The sequence below is a fragment of the Labeo rohita genome, chromosome 22 (genome assembly GCF_022985175.1).
Source record: "Labeo rohita strain BAU-BD-2019 chromosome 22, IGBB_LRoh.1.0, whole genome shotgun sequence".
In the NCBI taxonomy this organism is placed as follows: Eukaryota; Metazoa; Chordata; class Actinopteri; order Cypriniformes; family Cyprinidae; genus Labeo; species Labeo rohita.
In genome coordinates, this window is record NC_066890.1 from 34121198 (window position 1) to 34141515 (window position 20318).

The window sequence follows — 20318 nt, forward strand, 5'->3', positions numbered from 1 at the left end:
CTTTTTTATTTATTTAGATTTTTTAGTGTTTATTTAAATACATTATTATTATTATTATTATTATTATTATTCTCCAAATGCAATGTTAAAAGTTCCTATAGGTACCATCACGGACTTATTAGATCATGGAGTTATCATAAATGATAAATAATAACTACTATTGTCTATTTAAAAATATTACTATTTTCATAAATAGTAAAACTAATAAATATAATTACTCAAGTATATAGATCTTCATTTATACATTTTTTATACATTAAAAATTTATTTATTTATAAGCAAATGTTTAAAGACATAGTTGTGCAAAAGTGTCATGCTAAGATGTTTGTAGTTTCTAAGACGTAACTATATGCAGCTGCCAAGGTGTTTAGAGTTGTTTTTACTATGTTGCTTGGCAGTTGCCATATACGTGAATATATTTCAAAATTAACCTGTTATTTACCCTATAGATTAAAAAAAACTTTTGACCTTTGACCTTAATGTCAAAGTCTTAAATGTGTTGCTAATATATTACAACTGTAGGAAAAGAAAAACACAAATACTCTATACTCGCTTTCCTTAACTTCTTTAAGGAGATATATGTGTTTCTAAATAAAATGTGAAAGGAGACGTATTACGCCCATTTTTTACAATATGTAATACAAGTCTCAGGTGTCCCCAGAATATGTCTGTGAAGTTCTAGCTCAAAATACCCCACAGATGATTTATCATATCATTTTCAAAAAGCCTACTTTGAGTAGAAACAAAAACACGCTGTCTCTTTAAATGCAAATGAGCCGCTTCTCCCCGCCCCCTTTTCCAAATTAGAGCTGTGTCTTTACAGCTCTTACCTCAGATAATCTGCCAAAAAACATTGTTTGGATTTGATTATAATGTCTATTGCGCTAAAATCATGCGGTTTAAAGCCATACTAGTTAAAGTTCTCTTTCATGTCTTATTGCGCTTAAGCGGTCAAATACACACAAGTTTATGATAAAAACACAAATAAGTTATGAAAACAGTTGGTTGTGTCTGTGAAGGTAAACAGCTAAGTCAAAATAATGTGACATTCTCCTCTGGCCAGACAAAATCAGCAGTTTAAATCTAGGCTGCAGCAGAGTCAGATTGTGCAGAGGACTCATCTGATTCCTGTGGATGTTTTTTTTTTTTTTTTTTTTTTTTTTTTTCCAGAATTTAGCAGTAAGAAATTACTAGTCATCCACTTTTTTATATCAACTATGCATTCCGATAGTTTTGCAAATTGATAAGTTTCATCGAGTCGTGAAGAAATATAGCGCTGAGTATCATCAGCACAACAGTGAAAGCTAACACCATGTTTCCTGATGATATCTCCCACGTAAAGCGTGAAAAGTAACAATCCTAGTACTGAGCCTTGGGGTACTCCATACTGCACTGGCAATTGGTATGATACCTTTTCATTCACTGCCACGAATTGATGGTGGTCAGATAAGTATGATTTAAATCATGCAGTGCACTTCCTGTAATGCCAACTTATGTTTTCTAGTCTATTCTAAAGAAAGTTATGGTCGATGTTGTCAAATGTGGTGCTAAGATCCAGTAGCACTAATAGTAGCATCACGATCGGATGGTAGGAGCAGGTCATTTTTAACTCGAGATCGGTCTGTAATTAATTAATTCTTTGGGTCAAATATGCATAAAATACATACTCGTAAAATACGCATGTAAAATACGCATGTTATCACTAAAATTTTATGAATTTGTACGAGTGAGGTCGTACGACTTTGTACGAATTATCCACCTTCTAAAATATGTACAAATTGTTGTGAGATGGGGTTGTTTTTTCACATGCTTTTTCACACAAAGTTACTTTGTTGTCCTTTTCACGTTTTCTGGGTTGGTAGATGCAACGGGGACCCGATTATAGTACTTTAGATAAAGTTAGATTAAGATACTTGAAGAGAGTAAATAGGATTAATTAGGGGCCAAGCACCGAAGGTGCAAAGGCACATATTGTATCTGTTGGTGTTCTCCTTCTTATTCTGCTTGAGTCTATGGCAGCCCATAGACCCGGAAAGTTGTGAAATTTGGCACATTGATAGAGGATAGTCTCAACATTAACCACAGCAAATTTGGAGTTTCCAACTCAAACTCTCTAGCGCTACCACTTGTCCAAAGTTTAAATCATTTCATGCTAATAACTTTTGAACTGTAAGGTCTAGATGGAAACATTTTTTCCTCTGATTCCTTGGCTCATGCCGAATCAAATGGACACCAAAATGTAAAAATCGTAAGGTTTATTTTTTTTTAGCTATTTTTAATAGTTCGTAAAACCTACTTTTTCGAATTCGTCTCCGCAACGGTTGGATGTATTGAAACCAAACTTGATGTGTGTTATAACAAGCCTGGCCTGCAGTGTTTCGGCACAGTGCCACCTAGTAGTCATAAGATATGAAAAAATGATATTTTTGATTGTTTGATTGAATGGTTTGGCCAAAAATCACAAAGCTGGTCTCTTTAGATTCAGTGCATCATGCCGTACCCAATACCCAATTTTCCTAAGTCATCCATTTTGAATTTTGTCCAAAAATGCTATGTTTTACAAACGCATTGGTGTACTGTTACATAACTCAGTGTCTTCAGGACCATGCCCTGACATTACACAAAAAGGTTGGGGGCAGTGCCACCCTGTGGCCAAGAGTTATTAAGAAATTACAAAAATGCTAATAACTTTTGAGGAAAATTGCTTATTGTAATGAAAGTGATCTTAATATAATCCTTGGGTCATGTCGAGAACATCAGTACCAGTTATGCCAAAATTGGCTGAACTTCCTGTCCGCCATTTTGATTTATGTACAAAACCTACTTTTTCAAACTACTCCTAGACCGTTGATCCAATTTTCACAAAATTTTACTCAGATTATCTTCAGACTATGCTGGTAAAAAGTTATGGATTTCATGTTGATATAAGAAACGGTTTTCGTTTAACACATCAATGAATTTGCTGAAAAGATGCCAAATTGCATCTGAGGCTGTATCCCTGCAAAGCTTTGACATACTTGCACCAAACTTTGTATGTGCCCTTGTCACCTCACACTGACCACACCACATCAATTTGGTAACAGCGCCACCTATTGGACAAGAGTAATAAACCATTCATTAACTGTAAAATTTCCAAAAATGCTAGTAACTTTTGATTGCATTAGTCTATTGTAATGAAACAGGTCTCAAAATATGCTGCGTTCACGCCATGTTGTAATTACCATAATTTCGAGTTGACAACATGTGATATTCTACTTGGAGTCATTCACTTTCTCAGACGCGGTATTATGCTTTTCTATGGCAACACTATCAACGCCCAAACAGAGCCTACATTGGTCAGGTGGCACAGCGGTCATGTGGTACAAGTCATAGCTCTCAGAAGACTCCCAGTTCACAAGTTGTAATTAAGAGTTCTACGAGGACGTAAACGCTTTTTACAAGTTGGAATCTCCGATATGCCGTGAATGCACCTATATTCCTTGGGTCATGCCGACAACATACATACCAATTATACCATAGTTGGCCGAACTTCCTGTCTTTTTTGAACTCCTCCTTGACTGTTGGTCCGATTTTTACCAAAATCGTCTCAGATCGTCCTGAGACAGTGCTGACAAAAACTTATGGAATTTGTGTTGATAGATGAAACCGTTTTCGTACAAAGCCACTACAAATTTGAGGCATGATGCCAAAATGATTCTGTATCCCTTGAAAAATGTGTTGTGGCATTGTCACCTCACACTGAACACACCATATTGATTGGATAACAGCGCCACCTGTTGGTCAAAGAAGATAATCCATTAAATCATATTACTAGTGGTTGTTTTTAAGATTTTTCACTCATTTTGACTTAAATCGTCTTGTGAATGTAAATGGCTTTAATAACCGATTGCTTCAGTGCTTGGCCCCGTAATTACTGCTTGCAGCTATATTTCAGGTTGAAGTTATGTATTAGAACGAAAAAAAAAAAAATGAGAGGAAGCAGCTAGTCTTCAGGACAGTTACTCTTGGCACAAGCAGCAATGAAGAACTTCCTCCATATGTCTGGTCGAGGGTCAATAGCATCGCATTAAAGCGTTCAATTCACAAGGACGCTTACCATACGGAAGGACTTTATTAATAGAACAACTGCTAAGAATTGAAATCAATCATTGATGCTTTATCCAATAAATGCGCTACGTGTGACTGATCGCAACACTCAGCATGTCAAGAATGTCAGAACGTCCTTTAAAGGTTTCACACTCTATCCAACCACGAAACGCTCTCGATTTATTGACAGACGCACGGCAAGATTCGCATCATGATACCCGCCGGTGTGAATGTTCATCATTCGAGCTGCTTTCGTATCCACATTTCACACGTTCCCGTAAAATACATTTCCAAAGCAGCTGTCAGGGACGCGTTCAGCATGCCGTATTTTCCCAGGTACAAAACAAGCAGGCGCCGAGCGACGGAGGACTGTGAGCAGAACCACATTAGGCATAATGTGTGAGAAAGCCACACTGAATTTTAAGATAAGCGGATGAATTATTCATGTTTTCTTAGTGAGGAGTGTGTGTGTTGGCTCGTGGGTTAGGTAAGAGGGCCTGGTTTGTGTTGTGTGAGGTAATATCTTGATAATCTGGCACTGAGGAGAGAAAAATGGAAGAGTTTGTTTAAAATCGAGTCAGGGGGAATAATGGTCTTTTATTGTAGATATTTTTTACCTTGCTTCAGGATTAATGCATTTTTTTCTCTTTTTCTCAGCGTTATGATATTAGATCGAGGGTTCATTATGCGTCTTTTACATGCATTTCTTAGTCGTGATTGATTTCCTTGTGATTTTCAGTGGGAATTGAGCAGGTTGTTTTCACTTGGTGTATACAATTTTAAAAATGAAGGTTCCAAAAGGGTGTTTTTGCAGTGATGCAATAGAAGAACCGTTTTTGGTTCCCCAAAGAACCTTTCAGTGAACTGTTCTTTAAAGAACCATTATGAAGAACATTTTAAAAATCTAAAGAACCTTTTCTGCATTTGAAAGGTTCCATGGATGTTCAAGGTTCTTCATGGAACCATTGATGCTTATAAAGAACCTTTATTTTTAAAAGTGTAGATATAGAGGAATGTATGATTTGCACAATACTATGAGTGTATTTAAAATGAAATAGCCTGGTTGGGAAATATGCATACGCAATCCAAAATAACTTTACTGTAACAATGTTTTCTGAGTTACATGGGAGATTCAGTGCGAAAAAGTGTATTCAGGATTTTGGATGGGATTTCTTTTATTTGGCAATTAGAATTTGATGAGATTACGAAATATTACTGTGATATTATTGGCTACTGTCTTTGCTAATATAGAAGTGACATCAGATGAGAGTTGCTTCAGAAGCAAAGCAAGTTAAAAATATGATGAAAAATAAAAAAGACGGACATAAAAGTGCATATAATTTAATATTTTTATAAGTAAAGAATATTTTTCTCTCTATACACACAGAGAGCTGTGTCTGTACATATAATAATTCAGAAGCAAAGAAAGTGTTATTATATAAATTATTAGTTATTATATAAATATATACATTAAATAATTCAGACTGCCAAAAAGTTACATATGATCTATATATATATTCAAAAAGAAAATATGTTTTAATGTATCAAATGTATATGTAAATGTATATATATAAATGACAAAATAATTCAGAAAGTTACATATGATTAAAAATAATAAAGACTAACATAAAAGTGCATAAAATGTTTTAAGTATTAATTATTTATTATAATATTATCTATCTATCTATCTATCTATCTATCTATCTATCTATCTATCTATCTAAGATATATATTTTAATGTATATAAAATGCTTATTAAACTATGTGCATTAATTATGTAAAAACAGTATATAATTTATATAAATATAAAATTAAATAATTCAGAAGCCAAAAAGTTACATACGATGAAAAATAATTAATATGTACATAAAAGTGCATATAAATTAATGTTTATAAAATTATGTATATTCATTTGTTATGGAAATAATAATATACTTTTATATATTTATATAAATGAATCCATTTAATAATTCAAAATAAAGGAAAGAAAATATGTTTTAATGTCTCGAATGTTTATTAAATTATATACATTAACTCTATAAATAATTATAGAAATTACATAATATATGATTATATAAAAAATATATATATAATACATAAATGACTAAATAAAGAAAGTTACATATGATTAAAAATAATAAAAACAAACATAAAAGTGCATAAAATGTTATTTTTTAAAAGTATAGAGTATTTATTAAGTATTATATATCTATATCTATATATCTATAGCTATATCCATCTATATAGAAATTATATTATATATATATAATTAATTCAGTATCAAAGAAAATATTTTAATGTATTGAATGTGTATTAAATTATATGCATTATATAAATAATTATAGAAATTATATAAATAATATATAAATAATGATATAATTACTATACACACACACACACACACACACACATATACATTTAATTCAAAACTTATATATTTAATTTATTGCACATTATTAAATCATTCATACATCTTTCTATATATGTATATTTCTTTAAAGACTAGTATTGCCTCTCTCAATTATCAGTTTCTGTTAATATATAGAAAAACACAACTAAAAAAACAAGCCAATAAAATATAATATTTCTACTTCTAATATTATTACTTCTAATGCATTACTTTTAATTAGTTACAATACAAACAATTTGCACAAAAAAGTCTACATTAATGTAAAATATAATATTTCTACTTCTAATATTATTACTTCTAATGCATTACTTTTAATTAGTTACAATACAAACAATTTGCACAAAAAAGTCTACATTAATGTTTAAAAAGAGACTGTTTCATCCAATGCAAAGCGAGAAGGCCATGGCTGTGATGTAAACCAGCTCGACTACGCTGTAAACAGCAGCATTTGTGCTGTCAACTGTGACTTCTTGTATTCACAGTGTATATATAATAAGCATATATATGAGACTGTGCTACATGCTGAATCCATCTCACCCTCTACTTACCAGTAAATCACACACTGCTTGAAATGAGATCATGCAGCACAGCAGATACTGTTAAACAAAACACTCGTATCTCAGCTGCTTTTTTACCGCAGACAGACTGTTTACAGGTTTACCGTTTAAAAGCTGTTCCGTGTTTCGGTATATTGGCTTCGACTCTTCGCGTTACCAGAGCACGAGTCCAAAACGTGTTTCCGTGTACATGAGCGCTCGGGGCCAAACGAACAGGATAGTTCGCTTTGAACTTCCTGTCTCGACTCTTCGCTTCCTTGTCATCTTCTCGAGAGCGATTTGGAGCCGCTGTAATCACAACGCACGCTGTTTTCACGCATCAAACCGTCCTGCCCATCCACTCAGCGGGAGGCTGCAAACGCGCCTCTATTACGCGGCCGTCTTCGCGTCGTTCTGTTATGGAAATGCGCGCGCTTTTCCCAGCTTGAAAGGCTCCTGGCTTCTCCCTTTGTGCTTTTCAACTGCTTTCAATGCGAGAAAAACGCCGTCTGATGTAGCGAACCCGTCTCTACACTTTGTTGGGTCCATCCCTGCTGCTGCACTACGCGACTGTTTACTGCTACGCAAATAAGGAAGGAGAGTAATTCAAATGGATGTAGTGATTGTTTGGGTTTAGGCCGAGGAGCGTCTTGTGAAGTGTTTCATGCAATCCGTGTGTTATTTGGTTATTTATGAAGCACTAATGCATCATGGAGAGAAAAAAGAAAGAGATCGCGAGCACTTTTTAGTGGATTGCAAGCTACTTGAGGCTGTTGGTTTTTAAGCATTTGGGCGAATGAAAGAACACGTGTTCTCTTTGAACTCTAGAGAGGAGAGAAGACGACAAGGCCACACTCACTTAAATCTGAGAAAGTGTATTCACAATCAGTGTATAGATTTGTTATTACAATATATTTTCCATTAAACAAGTTCTCTCTTGCATTTATATAAAACTTACTGCCTATATATATATATATATATATATATATATATATATAACATTAGGGGTGTTACGCTTTTTTAAATCACTGCTTGTTTCAGTTATTTCAATGTTTTATTTAAGGGATATTTTAAATAACCTATTTATGTATGTATGTATGTATGTATGTATGTATTTATTTATTTATTTTCTGCTCAAAAAGCTAGAGTTCTAAATCACTGTTTATTTGTTTTTGTTTTTTAAATTCTATAATTGTTTTATTTTAAGGATATTTTACTTAATGCAATTTTTTGTTGTTGTTGTTGTTTGTTTGCTTGTGGAAATTATTTAATTGTTTTTTTAAAGACATTTTAACTTAAAACAGGCAAGGCATTTGTTTGTTTGTTTAAATTATGTCATTGTTTTATTTTAAGGATATTTTAACGTTAAAAATGCAATGCATTTACTTATTTATTTATTTAATTTCCAGCTATCCTTAGGCAAATCTTTGTTTGTTTGTTTGTCCCCTATTTATTTATTTATTTCCTGCTCAAAACCAGAGGTCTTTGGATGTTGCACTTATTTAAATCACTGTTCATTTGTTTGTTTGTTTAAATGATTTGAATTTTTTTTTTACAATATTTAAAAAATGTATATAATTAATTACATATATTTTTTTTAGAATTTACGTTTGTTTGTTTGTTTATTTATCTATCTATTTATTTGTCATTTTACAGCTATCCTTAGCAAATCTCTTTGTCCTCGATTTAATTAATTAATATATATATATATATATATATATATATATATATATATATATATATTTCCTGCTTAAAGCTAGAGTTCCTTGGGTGTTACACTTATTTAAATCACTGTTTATTTGTTTAAATTATTTTATTGTTTTATTTTAAGGACATTTTAACTTAAAACAGGCAAGGTATTTATTTGTTTGTTTAAATTATGTCATTGTTTTATTTTAAGGATATTTTAATGTAAAAAATGCAAGGTATTTATTTATTTAATTTCCAGCTATCCTTAGGGAAATATTTGTTTGTCACCTATTTATTTAATTATTTAATTATTTAATTATTTATTTTATTGTTTTTATAAATTATTTCATTGTTTTATTTTACTTCAACGTAAAAAACAAAAGCAAGTTATAGTTATGTATATATAGTTATATATACTTGTATTTAAAAAACGTTTTTAAAATCTCATTATATATAATTTAAAAAAAAATACAATATTTAAAACATGTATATAATTAATTACATATATTTTTTAGAATTTACGTTTATTTATTTATTTTTCATTTTCCTATCCTTAAATCTCTTTGCCCTCGATTTAATTAATTCATTAATTAATTTCCTGCTCAAAGCTAGAGTTTTTTATGCTTATTTAAATCACTGTTTATTTGTTTAAATTATTTCATTGTTTTTACTTTAAGGATATTTTACAAACTGCAGGGTATTTATTTGTTTGCTTGTTTAAATTATTTCATTGTTTTATTTTAAGGATATTTTAACGTAAAAAATGCAAGAAATTTATTTACTCGTCTATTTCTTTTTCTTTTTCTCCCAACTATCCTTATGCAAATCTCTTTGTTTGCTTGTTTGTTTGTTTATTAATTAATTTATTTATTTCCTGTTTAAAGATTTTTTGAGTGTTACCCTCATTTAAATGACTGTTTGTTTGTCTGTTTAACTTTTACAGACTGTTTTTACTTTTATAAATGTAACAAATAAATAAGTTTGTTATTCCTTTTATTTATTCATTTAAATTATTTAATTAAATGATATTTTAATTTAAAACTGCAAGATATTTATGTAGTTATATATTTATTTATACATTTTTTCCCTGATCTCCTTATGTAAATTTCTGTATGTATTTATTAATTTGATTATTTTTCCTGTAATTATTATCTAAATGTATTTATTTATCCCTGCTAAATGACTTTATATATGGTTTAACTATTCTATCTATCTATCTTTCTATCTATCTATCTATCTATCTATCTATCTATCTATCTCTCTATCTATCTATCTTTCTATCTATCTATCTATCTATCTATCTATCTATCTATCTATCTATCTATCTTTCTATCTATCTATCTATCTATCTATCTATCTATCTATCTATCTTTCTATCTATCTATCTATCTTTCTATCTATCTATCTATCTATCTATCTATCTATCTATCTATCTATCTGCAATATGCCTTAAACGTTCCTTAAGGTTTTATCATGGACTTTCCATCATGGAAAAAATATTTTACGTTTTATTCTTATAGTCCTATTCTTGCGAATATATTTACCTTTGCATCTACTCTTAATATCCGATGTAAAATAGAGTCTCACTCACTCACTCGCTCACATATACTGTATCTGTCATATTACTGTCAACCCACATCCAGCATTAACATGCTCTATGACAATACATCCATACTCAACACAAACGTGAGAAACATACAATAACATCTCATTCACGGCGTCTCATTTTTCATTCTCTCCCCACGTCATCTGTCCACCCTGCTCTGCGCTCTTCCTCAAGCGTGTGATGTGGAGGAATATCTGTGTGCGGACGGCCGCAGCTGTGTTTCTGAGAGCTGGCTGTGTGACGGGGAGCTCGACTGCCCCGACGGCTCTGATGAAACGCCAACCATATGTGAGTCCATCCACAAAACACATCGCACCATTTATTCATTTTATTTCATGATTTCATTTATCTCAACTACTTATGTCTTATATCTAGAAAACCTGTTGTATTTATATATTTTATTTTACACTTTTAATAAAAACAATATATACAGTTCTGCTTAAAAGTTTGTGAACCCTTTTGAATTTTCTATATTTCTGCATAAATATAAACATCATCAGATTCATCAGCTCCTTAAAGTTGACAAAGAGAATCCAATCAAACAAACAAGACAAAAATATATACTTTGTCATTTAGTTATTGAGAAACATGATCCAGTGTTAAAGGAGAAGTCCACTTCCAAAACAAAGATTTACTGATAATGTACTCACCCCCTTGTCATCCAAGATGTTCATGTTTTTCTTTCGTCAGTCGTAAAGAAATGATTGTTTTTGAGGAAAACATTTCAGCATTTTGCTCCATATAATGGACTGATATGGTGCCCCGATTTTGAACTTCACAAATGCAGTTTAAATGCGGCTTCAAACGATCCCAAATGTGGTTGTAAACGATCACAGCTGAGGAAGGAAGGGTTTTATCTAGTGAAACGATCGGTTATTTTCATAAAAAATATACAATTTAAATACTTTTAATGTCAAACGCTCGTCTTGTCTTTCTCTGCCTGAACTCTGTGTATTCTGGCTCAAGACAGTTGGGGTATGTCGAAAAACTCCAATCATATTTTCTCCTTCAACTTCAAAAATGATTTCAAAATCATCCTGCATCGCTGCAGAAGTACTGACCCAGTGTTTGCAACGTGAACATGCAAAGAAGATCAAACACCCTTAACAAAAAAGGTAAAACAGCGATATAGGGCGATTTTGAAGTTGAGGGAGAACATGAGATGGGAATTTTTCAACATACACTAACTGTCATGAACCAGTTAGGGCTATTCTTTAGGAAATCTCGTTGTTTGTTTTTCATCACAGATTTATTTATTTGTTTATTATTTGCCAGCTATTCTTAGGGAAATCTCGTTGTTTGTTTGTTTGTTTTTCATCCCTGATTTATTTATTTATTTATTTATTATTTTCCAGCTATTCTTAGGGAAATCTTGTTGTTGTTTTTTTTTTTTTTTTGCATCCCCAATTTATTTATTTATTTATTTATTTATTTATTTATTTATTTGTTTGTTATTTTCCAGCTATTCTTAGGGAAATTTCGTTGTTTGTTTTTCATCCCAGATTTATTTATTTATTTATTTATTTATTTATTTATCTATTTATTTATTATTTTCCAGCTATTCTTAGGGAAATCTCGTTGTTGTTGTTGTTGTTGTTTTTTTTGCATCCCCGATTTATTTATTTATTTATTTATTTGTTTATTTATTTATTTATTATTTTCCAGCTATTCTTAGGGAAATCTTTTGTTTTTTTTTTTTTTTTTTTTTTGCATCCCCGATTTATTTATTTATTTGTTTGTTTGTTTGTTTGTTTATTGTTTTCCAGCTATTCTTAGGGAAATCTCGTTATTTGTTTTTTTTTTCATCCCCAATTTATTTATTTATTTATTTATTTATTTATTATTTTCCAGCTATTCTTAGGGAAATCTTTTTGTTTGTTTGTTTGTTTGTTTGTTTGTTTTGCATCCCCAATTTATTTATTTATTTATTTGTTTGTTTGTTTGTTATTTTCCAGCTATTCTTAGGGAAATCGTTGTTTGTTTTTCATCCCAGATTTTATTTATTTTTTATTTATTTATCTATTTATTTATTTTTATTTTCCAGCTATTCTTAGGGAAATCTCGTTGTTGTTGTTGTTGTTTTTTTTTTTTGCATCCCCAATTTATTTATTTATTTGTTTGTGTATTTATTTATTTATTATTTTTACAGCTATTCTTAGGGAAATCTTTTTGTTTGTTTGTTTGTTTTTTTTGTTTTTTTGCATCCCCAATTTATATATTTATTTATTTATTTTTATTTTGTTTGTTTGTTTGTTTATTATTTTTCAGTTTGTTTGTTTTTGGAAATTTTCCAGCTATTCTTAGGGAAATCTCGTTGTTTTTTTTTTTTTTTCATCCCCAATTTATTTATTTATTTATTATTTTCCATCTATTCTTAGGGAAATCTTTTTGTTTGTTTGTTTGTTTGTTTTTTTTTTTTTTTTTTTTTTTTTGCATCCCCAATTTATTTATTTATTTATTTATTTATTTATTTGTTTGTTTGTTTGTTTATTATTTTCTAGTTATTCTTAGGGAAATCTTGTTGTTTGTTTTTCATCCCCAATTTATTTATTTGTTTGTTTGTTTGCTGCTCAAAACCATAGTTTTTTTTTTCTTACACTTATTTAAATCACTGTTTGTTTGTTTGTCTGTCTGTTTAATTTTAATGAACTGTTTTTCATTTTATAGAAGTTGTTTATTTATTTATTTGTTTGTTTGTTTAAATTATTTCATGAATTTCACTGAATGACATTTTAACTTTAAAAAGGTGAGGAATTTATTTATTTATTTACTGAATGATATTTTAATACATTAATTTATTAAAAAATTTAAAATAACATTATTAATAATTTTTGTATTTTATTAGTTCGTTTATTTGTTTTAATAAATTGATGTAAAAACATTATTTATATTTTTTGTATTTTTGTATGCAATTATTTATATAATTTACATGATTTACGTCTCTATTTATAATACATTATTATTTTTAAATAAAACATTATTCATGTAACTTTAAAAAAAACATGTAAACACTTTGTAAAATATTTAATATTATTTTGATTTTATTATATATATAATTAAATATTTTTAAATAAATCATTTTTTAAAATATTACATTTAATTCATTTCATTATACAAACATATACTTTTATTTAAAAGCATGTAACTTTTAAAATCTCATTATATATAATGATTTTAAAAAATCAAAAATAATATTACAATATTAAAAAAAAATAAAGTTTATAATTAATTACATTTATTTTTAGAACGTCAAATAAACTGGCATATTTTTCATGTACCTTAAGCTTTACAGTCTATTTACTCACAAATTAACAGATGTGTAATTTTAATGAGCTTGAATATAAGTATAATGAGGGAGGACAAATTGAAGGACAAATTCATATTTAACATTGTCACAATGAGCACAAACTAATCACAAGTACATTATTATCTGCACATTCATGTAAATAATCTTTTTAAAAAAGAGTTTTACATGCCAAGTATGTCATTTTGCCTATTGTCGATGAGATCTTCAACTCAAAAACAATCACATTTCTATTATAAAGTAAATGGGCTTCCAAAACACTTCAGTAAAAATGGGGAGCACACTCATAAATATTGCTGGATGAAAAAAACTGAGCCTGGTATAAAAGATGAAGCGTTAATTGAAGGAATTGTTACCTGAAGTGCGGTTTTTCACACAGTACAGTCCTCAAATGCAGCCATTCTGAGAGGATAAAGAGATGAGAAAGCCTTTGTACGTATGACAGGCTGAATAATTATCTTTTTTTAAATAGAAGGCAATGATATATCTTTTGAAATCCACTGTATGCGGCAAGAAATATTCCTGACAAGCCTTTTATGAGATTAGAGGAAATCACAGTTGAGGTCAGTTGCCTTCGGCAAAATATCTTGTGGTAGTGTAGTAAACTTATTTTAAAGAAATTTTTCCTGTCAGTTTTTGGCAAATAAATGCCCTTTGCTCATTATTCCTGACAGTTTGGTAATTACTGAGCTCATTTAAATAAATATGAGGTTTTTTAGGGAGTATTGTCTCTGCGTACAGTCGAAATACACTTTGTACAGTACGTGCAGCTGCATAAACTAGTTTCTTACTTTTCTCATTGCGCATCAACAAATGCTCCGCCGCGGTTCCTTTGATCAGTTTGTCATCTCTCGTCTGTGAACGACCATCTGTGGTTTTCCGACTTGCTATTCTCTTAATATTCATCCCCATAATCACAGTAGATTAGTGTGTAATCCATTTTCACAACAATAAACACAAGCAGAAATTGAAATTTGTGCAGTTTGCATGCATGAAAGAGCCTTGAAAGACTCTTTACTCTAATGCCATATTTATAATTTTATGTTTAATTTAATTTATTAGTATTTTATTTTATAAACATTTCTTTGTATATGTATACTTTTTTAGTTGTTTATTTATTTCTTTTTTGTGTGTGTAATTTTAAAACCATTTTTAATTTTTATTTTAAAAACAACCATGTTTAACATTTATTTCATTATTTATAATAAAAACCTTTTATTTTTAAAAATCGATTTCAAAATATTTTTAATTAATGTTTATATATTTTTAGTATATATAGTATCCATGTACAAACAACATTTATTTATTATATTTCATTATATATAATAATTATTTATATTTATTTGTGATTTGATGTTATATTCAAAAACAATTTATATGTGTGTGTATTATGATGTATTTACTTATTGTGTATCAATTATATGTATTACTGTATATAGTGTTTATATTTTATTTACATATATGTGTAATTTAAAAAAAAATGTTAACATTTAAAACTTTTTTCAATTATAAACAATATTCATGTACAAGCCTTATTTATTTATGATACATATTTCATTATATATATATAATTATTCATATTTATTTGTGATTTGATGTTGTTATATTCAAAAACAATTTGTGTGTGTATTATTATTTATTTAGTTATTTATTGTGTAATAATATTTATTACTGTATATAATTGTTTATATTTTTATTTACGTATTTTTTTATTTTTATTTGTAATTTTTAAAATTTCTAAAAAAGTAACATTCATTTCATTTATAAGTAAAACTTTTTTTCATTTTTAAAATGTTTGAAAATCAATTTTAATCGATTTTCATATTTTTAGTATAAACAATATTCATGTACAAACAACGTTTATTTATTTATGATACATATTTCATTATATATAATAATTTACATTTATTTGTGATTTAATGTTGTTATATTTAAAAACAATTTATGTTTATCATTTATTTATTCATTCATTTATTTATCTATCAGAATTTTTTAATTTATGATACATATTTTATTATATATATATATATATATATATATATATATATATATATATATATATATTTATTACATTTGTGATTTAATTTTTAATTCAAAAAATATGTGTATTGACCTATTTATTTATTTACTTATTTATTTTTCATAAATATTTACTACTAATTATAATTGTTTACATTTTATTTAAATGTATGTGTAATTTTAAAAACTAATTTTAACATTTAATTTAAACGTTTTAAAATCTATTTTCAAAATCAATTACTTTTTAAATAGATTTCATATACAATTTTCATGTACGAGCAACATATTTTATTATTTATTTATTTCCTTATTTTATTTATCAGATTTATTTCATTCATCATACATATTTTATATATAATAATTTTTTTTTGTGTAATTTAATGTTATATTATTTATTTATTTCTATATTTATGTATAAGTAATGTTTATTACTGTACATATTTGTTTATATTTTTAATTTAAATGTATTTACATTATTAAACCATACACACACAAAACTTTGTTTAAAAAAACATGTACCTTTTAACATTTATTTATTTTATTATATATAACCATTTTTTTTAAAAGTTATTTCATTTTATATTATTTTATTTTATTTTATTTTCAAGCACACACAATATTCATGTAAAATCAACATCAGTTAGTTATTAAGTTAGTTAGTCAGTCAGTACCGTGTGTGGACCCAACTGTAGCAGAATTGCATGTAGTATAGAAACATAAACGCTTATTTTTGGCGTTTTCAGAACGTCTGCGTCCTTACGCTGTTGGTTCCAAAAGACTTCCTTCATAATTCGTAATTTCAGCGAGACCCCCTCTGTAACACACTGTCGTGCTGGAGGGCGGCCGTAGTTGAAGCCATCAGAGAGAAAAACTAAAACAACAGAAAATGCTGCATTAATGAGGTTACATCACCCTCAATATCTTCCAGGTTCCATCTTGACTTCTGCTGCCTAGATACTTTTGAACCTCTCTGGAGATCCACAGGCCCTGAGAGGAAGAGCGAGAGACACTGAGAGGATATTTTTAAACAATTCTCCTATTTGTTGAATTACATATTCTCTTTTTACCAGGATTATAAAGTGGAGCAGAGGTCCGCTGGGAAAAGCCTTGGGGGGAAACCTGTGTACACACTTCCTTTCTCCAAAAAAACTCTTGAAAAAAACCCACTCGGGTGATCGTTTACAGGGAAATTGAAAGTTAAGGAGGCGGATGTACTTTCGGGACTCTTACTGAAGCTGGATGGAGATCAATATTGCCGTTTTGGCAGTGGTCTCCGCTCCCCCGTGACAGCCCAGAAATGTCAAGCAGTCCACGATCGGTGATTCACAAGAGACAGCTGGCAGCGTGCTAATTCTCGTGTGCTTAAGAGACATATTTAGGAGGAACTGTGCTGGGAGTTGAATATTAAAATAGCTTTGCTCATCACATTTATACACAGGACCCCTATGAATTGAGTTAAGGGGGTGAGCTTCGGTTTTATGGCTTTTGTTTGTATTTATGCCGCGTAGAGAGGGAAACAAGAACGTGGAGGGTTGTTTATCTGTTTTAAGGAGGGTTTGTGGCATCTTTGTTTGCTTCTGTTGTTACTTCTTGTGTCAAAATCTATTTATCAGTCTTGTGCACTTTTGCGTTCATGAAAATGAATAAAACAAGTGTGCTTTTTATGATTTACTCACCCTCAAGCCATCCTAGGTGTATATTTCTTCTTTCAGACGAACACAATCATAGTTATATTAAAAACGAAGTGTTTATTTGCAAACACGTTAAACGCAGCTTAAAAAAAAGAACTGAATGTCTTGCATTATTCTCCACATAGCGCGTTATCTGTTTTTGCAAATACATTCCTGCATCTTCCACGCTTTATAATGGCAGTGAATGGCTGTTGAGGTTTTGAAGTCCAATAAAGTGTATCCAACCATCATAAAAACTACTCCACACAACTCCAGAGGGTTAATAAAGGCTTTCTGAAGTGAATCGATGTGAGAAAAATATCTGTATTTAAAACTTTATAAACTGTAATCTCTAGTTTTGCTGTTGTACGCATGTTCACGAGAAACATAGGACGTAGGTGAACAAAACTTGGTTCTTATTAGACTAGCATATTCTCACCAGAGCTTACGCTACACCTACGTCCTTCGTCATCCGCTGGAACGCCACTCTCTCATGAGCGCGAGTACGACAGTTAGCGAAAGCTCGAGATTACTGTTTATAAATGTTTAGATATGGATATTTTTCTTACACAAACACATCAGTTTCAAAAGCCCTTTATTAAAGGCACAGTATGTAAGTTTTTGCTGCTAGAGGGAGCATATTCAAAACAAACAAAGAACCAAAGGCGTAGTTTGATGATGCCGTGATGTTATGTGGAATCATGGGAGTTATAGTCTCGGGCAGAAATCACGTTCATGGATGAGCTAATGTTTTAAAGATTTATTAAGGTCACTGAATGAAGCAGGTAGGGCTGAAAGTCGTGGAAGCGAAATGAGAACATTGGAGCAATTGCTAATGAGGGACGAGCGTGATACATGGCTCAAAAGCAGTGGAGCTTTTATTATGCCACAGTCGAGCGCTTCCGCTCCTTCCGGTCATGCGTATGTGAGGTAAAACAGCGCTATTTTATCATACTAGATACATTTGAGTGTGTTGAAAGTTCTGTTATAATGCTACACTGTGTGTTCGTCATCTGCCTAATAATATGCATAACATAAGCGTCTTTGGGGTTTCCATGTTTTGTACAAAATAAAAACTGGAAATCGATTTTGGCAGGCGACAAAAGGATACGGTCCTGTTACACTAGTTAAAACTGCCTATTTCTCTGGTTTAAACATTCTTCTAAACATTTGGGATCGTGTAAGTACACAAGTCAGTAAAATATATAACACTTGTAGTAGTTTCTGTATATTTTAATTTAAAAAAATCATACATGTTGTGTCTTTAACTCCCAGAGCCACATGTAGTACTTTTTATGATGGACTGATGCACTTTATTGGACTTGAAAATTTCAACAGCCATTCGCTGCCATTATAAAATTTGGAAGAGACGGGATATTTTTTAACATAACTCCGATTGTATTCATCTGAAAGAAGAAAGTCATATACACCTAGGATGGCTTGCGGGTGAATAAATCTAGGGGTCGTTTTCATTTTTGGGTGAACTGTCCCTTTAAGAATTCTTCTGCAAGATTCTTTGGAGAACCCAAAATGTTTTTTCTGTTAAGTTGCTATAAAAAAAACCTTTATGGAACCTCTTCTTTTGAAACCTATTTGGAAGTTTCTAAATAAAAACAATAATAATAATTTGTAATTTTAGAGAATTTAACACCCTTAGATTTTGGCTCTTATCTAATTTTTTTTTTTTTTTTTTTTTTCAAAATTTTAACAAAAAATAAATTGGTCAAAATTGGACTTTTATTTAACATCTTTAACATCAAAACCTGTTAAATTTAGGAAATTCTTCTGTAGCAAAACAAACAGACAAAACACCACTTTGTACATTTTACAAGAAAATAGTATTTTATTTTTGACTTGCTATTTCAGATTTTTCATGTTTAATTTAATTTAATTGTAATTATTAGTGGTGTTTACTAGCAATTTCTGAGTGAAAATGAACTCAGAACCCACTCCAAATATTACCATCATATTAAGCATTTTAAAAAATATTCTGATTTGAGATTCATTTTAAATTTTACATTTGCATCTGAGAGTAGCTTTGTTACAAAAGGAAACTGGCGTCATTACCAAACTAGTCAGTATTTTAAAACAATCTATTTCTTTTTATTTTTATTAATTTATACTTAACGGACCGTGAGCTTAATTGACTGTTGTGTTAGACAAACTTTAATTTCACAAAGTTACATTACCTTCACACATCTTTACTGCCTTATGCAATATTAAAGCCCACACTATTGCTACAGTAATCTACTGGAAGTTTGATCATAGCAAGTAATAAAAACTTTTTACAGGATCTGTGATAAATGTTTTAACATGTATGAAAACTAGTTTCTAGGATACTTCCTAATTAAGTTTTCTAATAAACCTGGCATTGTTTATTACGAATACTGTTGGCTCTTTGAAAAACTGCTTTGCTCCTCTTTTTGTTGAGTGCCTGCCAAATGCATAAATGTAAATGTTGTGTGAAGAAGTTGAATTTTTCAGGATTTCATTCAAATTCATTCTCTCTTCCAGGCTTGCGGCAGGTAAAGGTGAGATGTCCCGTCAATCACCTCCAGTGCCTCGGCACCCACACGTGTGTTCATTTCAGTAAACTCTGCAATGGAGTACGGGACTGCGAGGACGGATACGACGAGGGTGTGCACTGCCGTGGTGAGTTCGTGGTGATTTTAGATATGGTACACACTATTGTTCAAAGACTGGGGTCAATAAGTTTCTTCTTTTAAGTAATTAGTGCGTTTATTCAGCGAGGATGCATTAAAAATGACATTAAAGCCATTTATAATGTTGAAAAAGATTTCTATTTCAAATAAATACTGTTCTTTTGAACTTTCTATTCATAAAACAAAATTTACTAAAAAAAGTAAATAAAAAAAATATATATATTTTTTTGAGTGGCAAAACAACAGTTTAGAATGATTCATTTTAAAATATGTAAAAATAGAAAACAGTTATTTTAAATAGTAATAATTTTTCACAATATTACTGCTTTTACTGT

The 20318-nt window shown here is 30.0% G+C and overlaps 1 protein-coding gene across 1 annotated transcript in view; it reads left to right on the plus strand.

Annotated features, from left to right (window-relative positions):
* The window catches only part of lrp1ba (low density lipoprotein receptor-related protein 1Ba), a 387570-nt gene that overhangs the window by 45153 nt on the left and 322099 nt on the right, over nucleotides 1–20318 (plus strand). The window contains exons 2-3 of the mRNA XM_051094447.1: nucleotides 10502–10615; nucleotides 19835–19972. Coding sequence (XP_050950404.1) covers nucleotides 10502–10615; nucleotides 19835–19972 — 252 coding nt within the window. The remainder of the gene's footprint in view (nucleotides 1–10501; nucleotides 10616–19834; nucleotides 19973–20318) is intronic.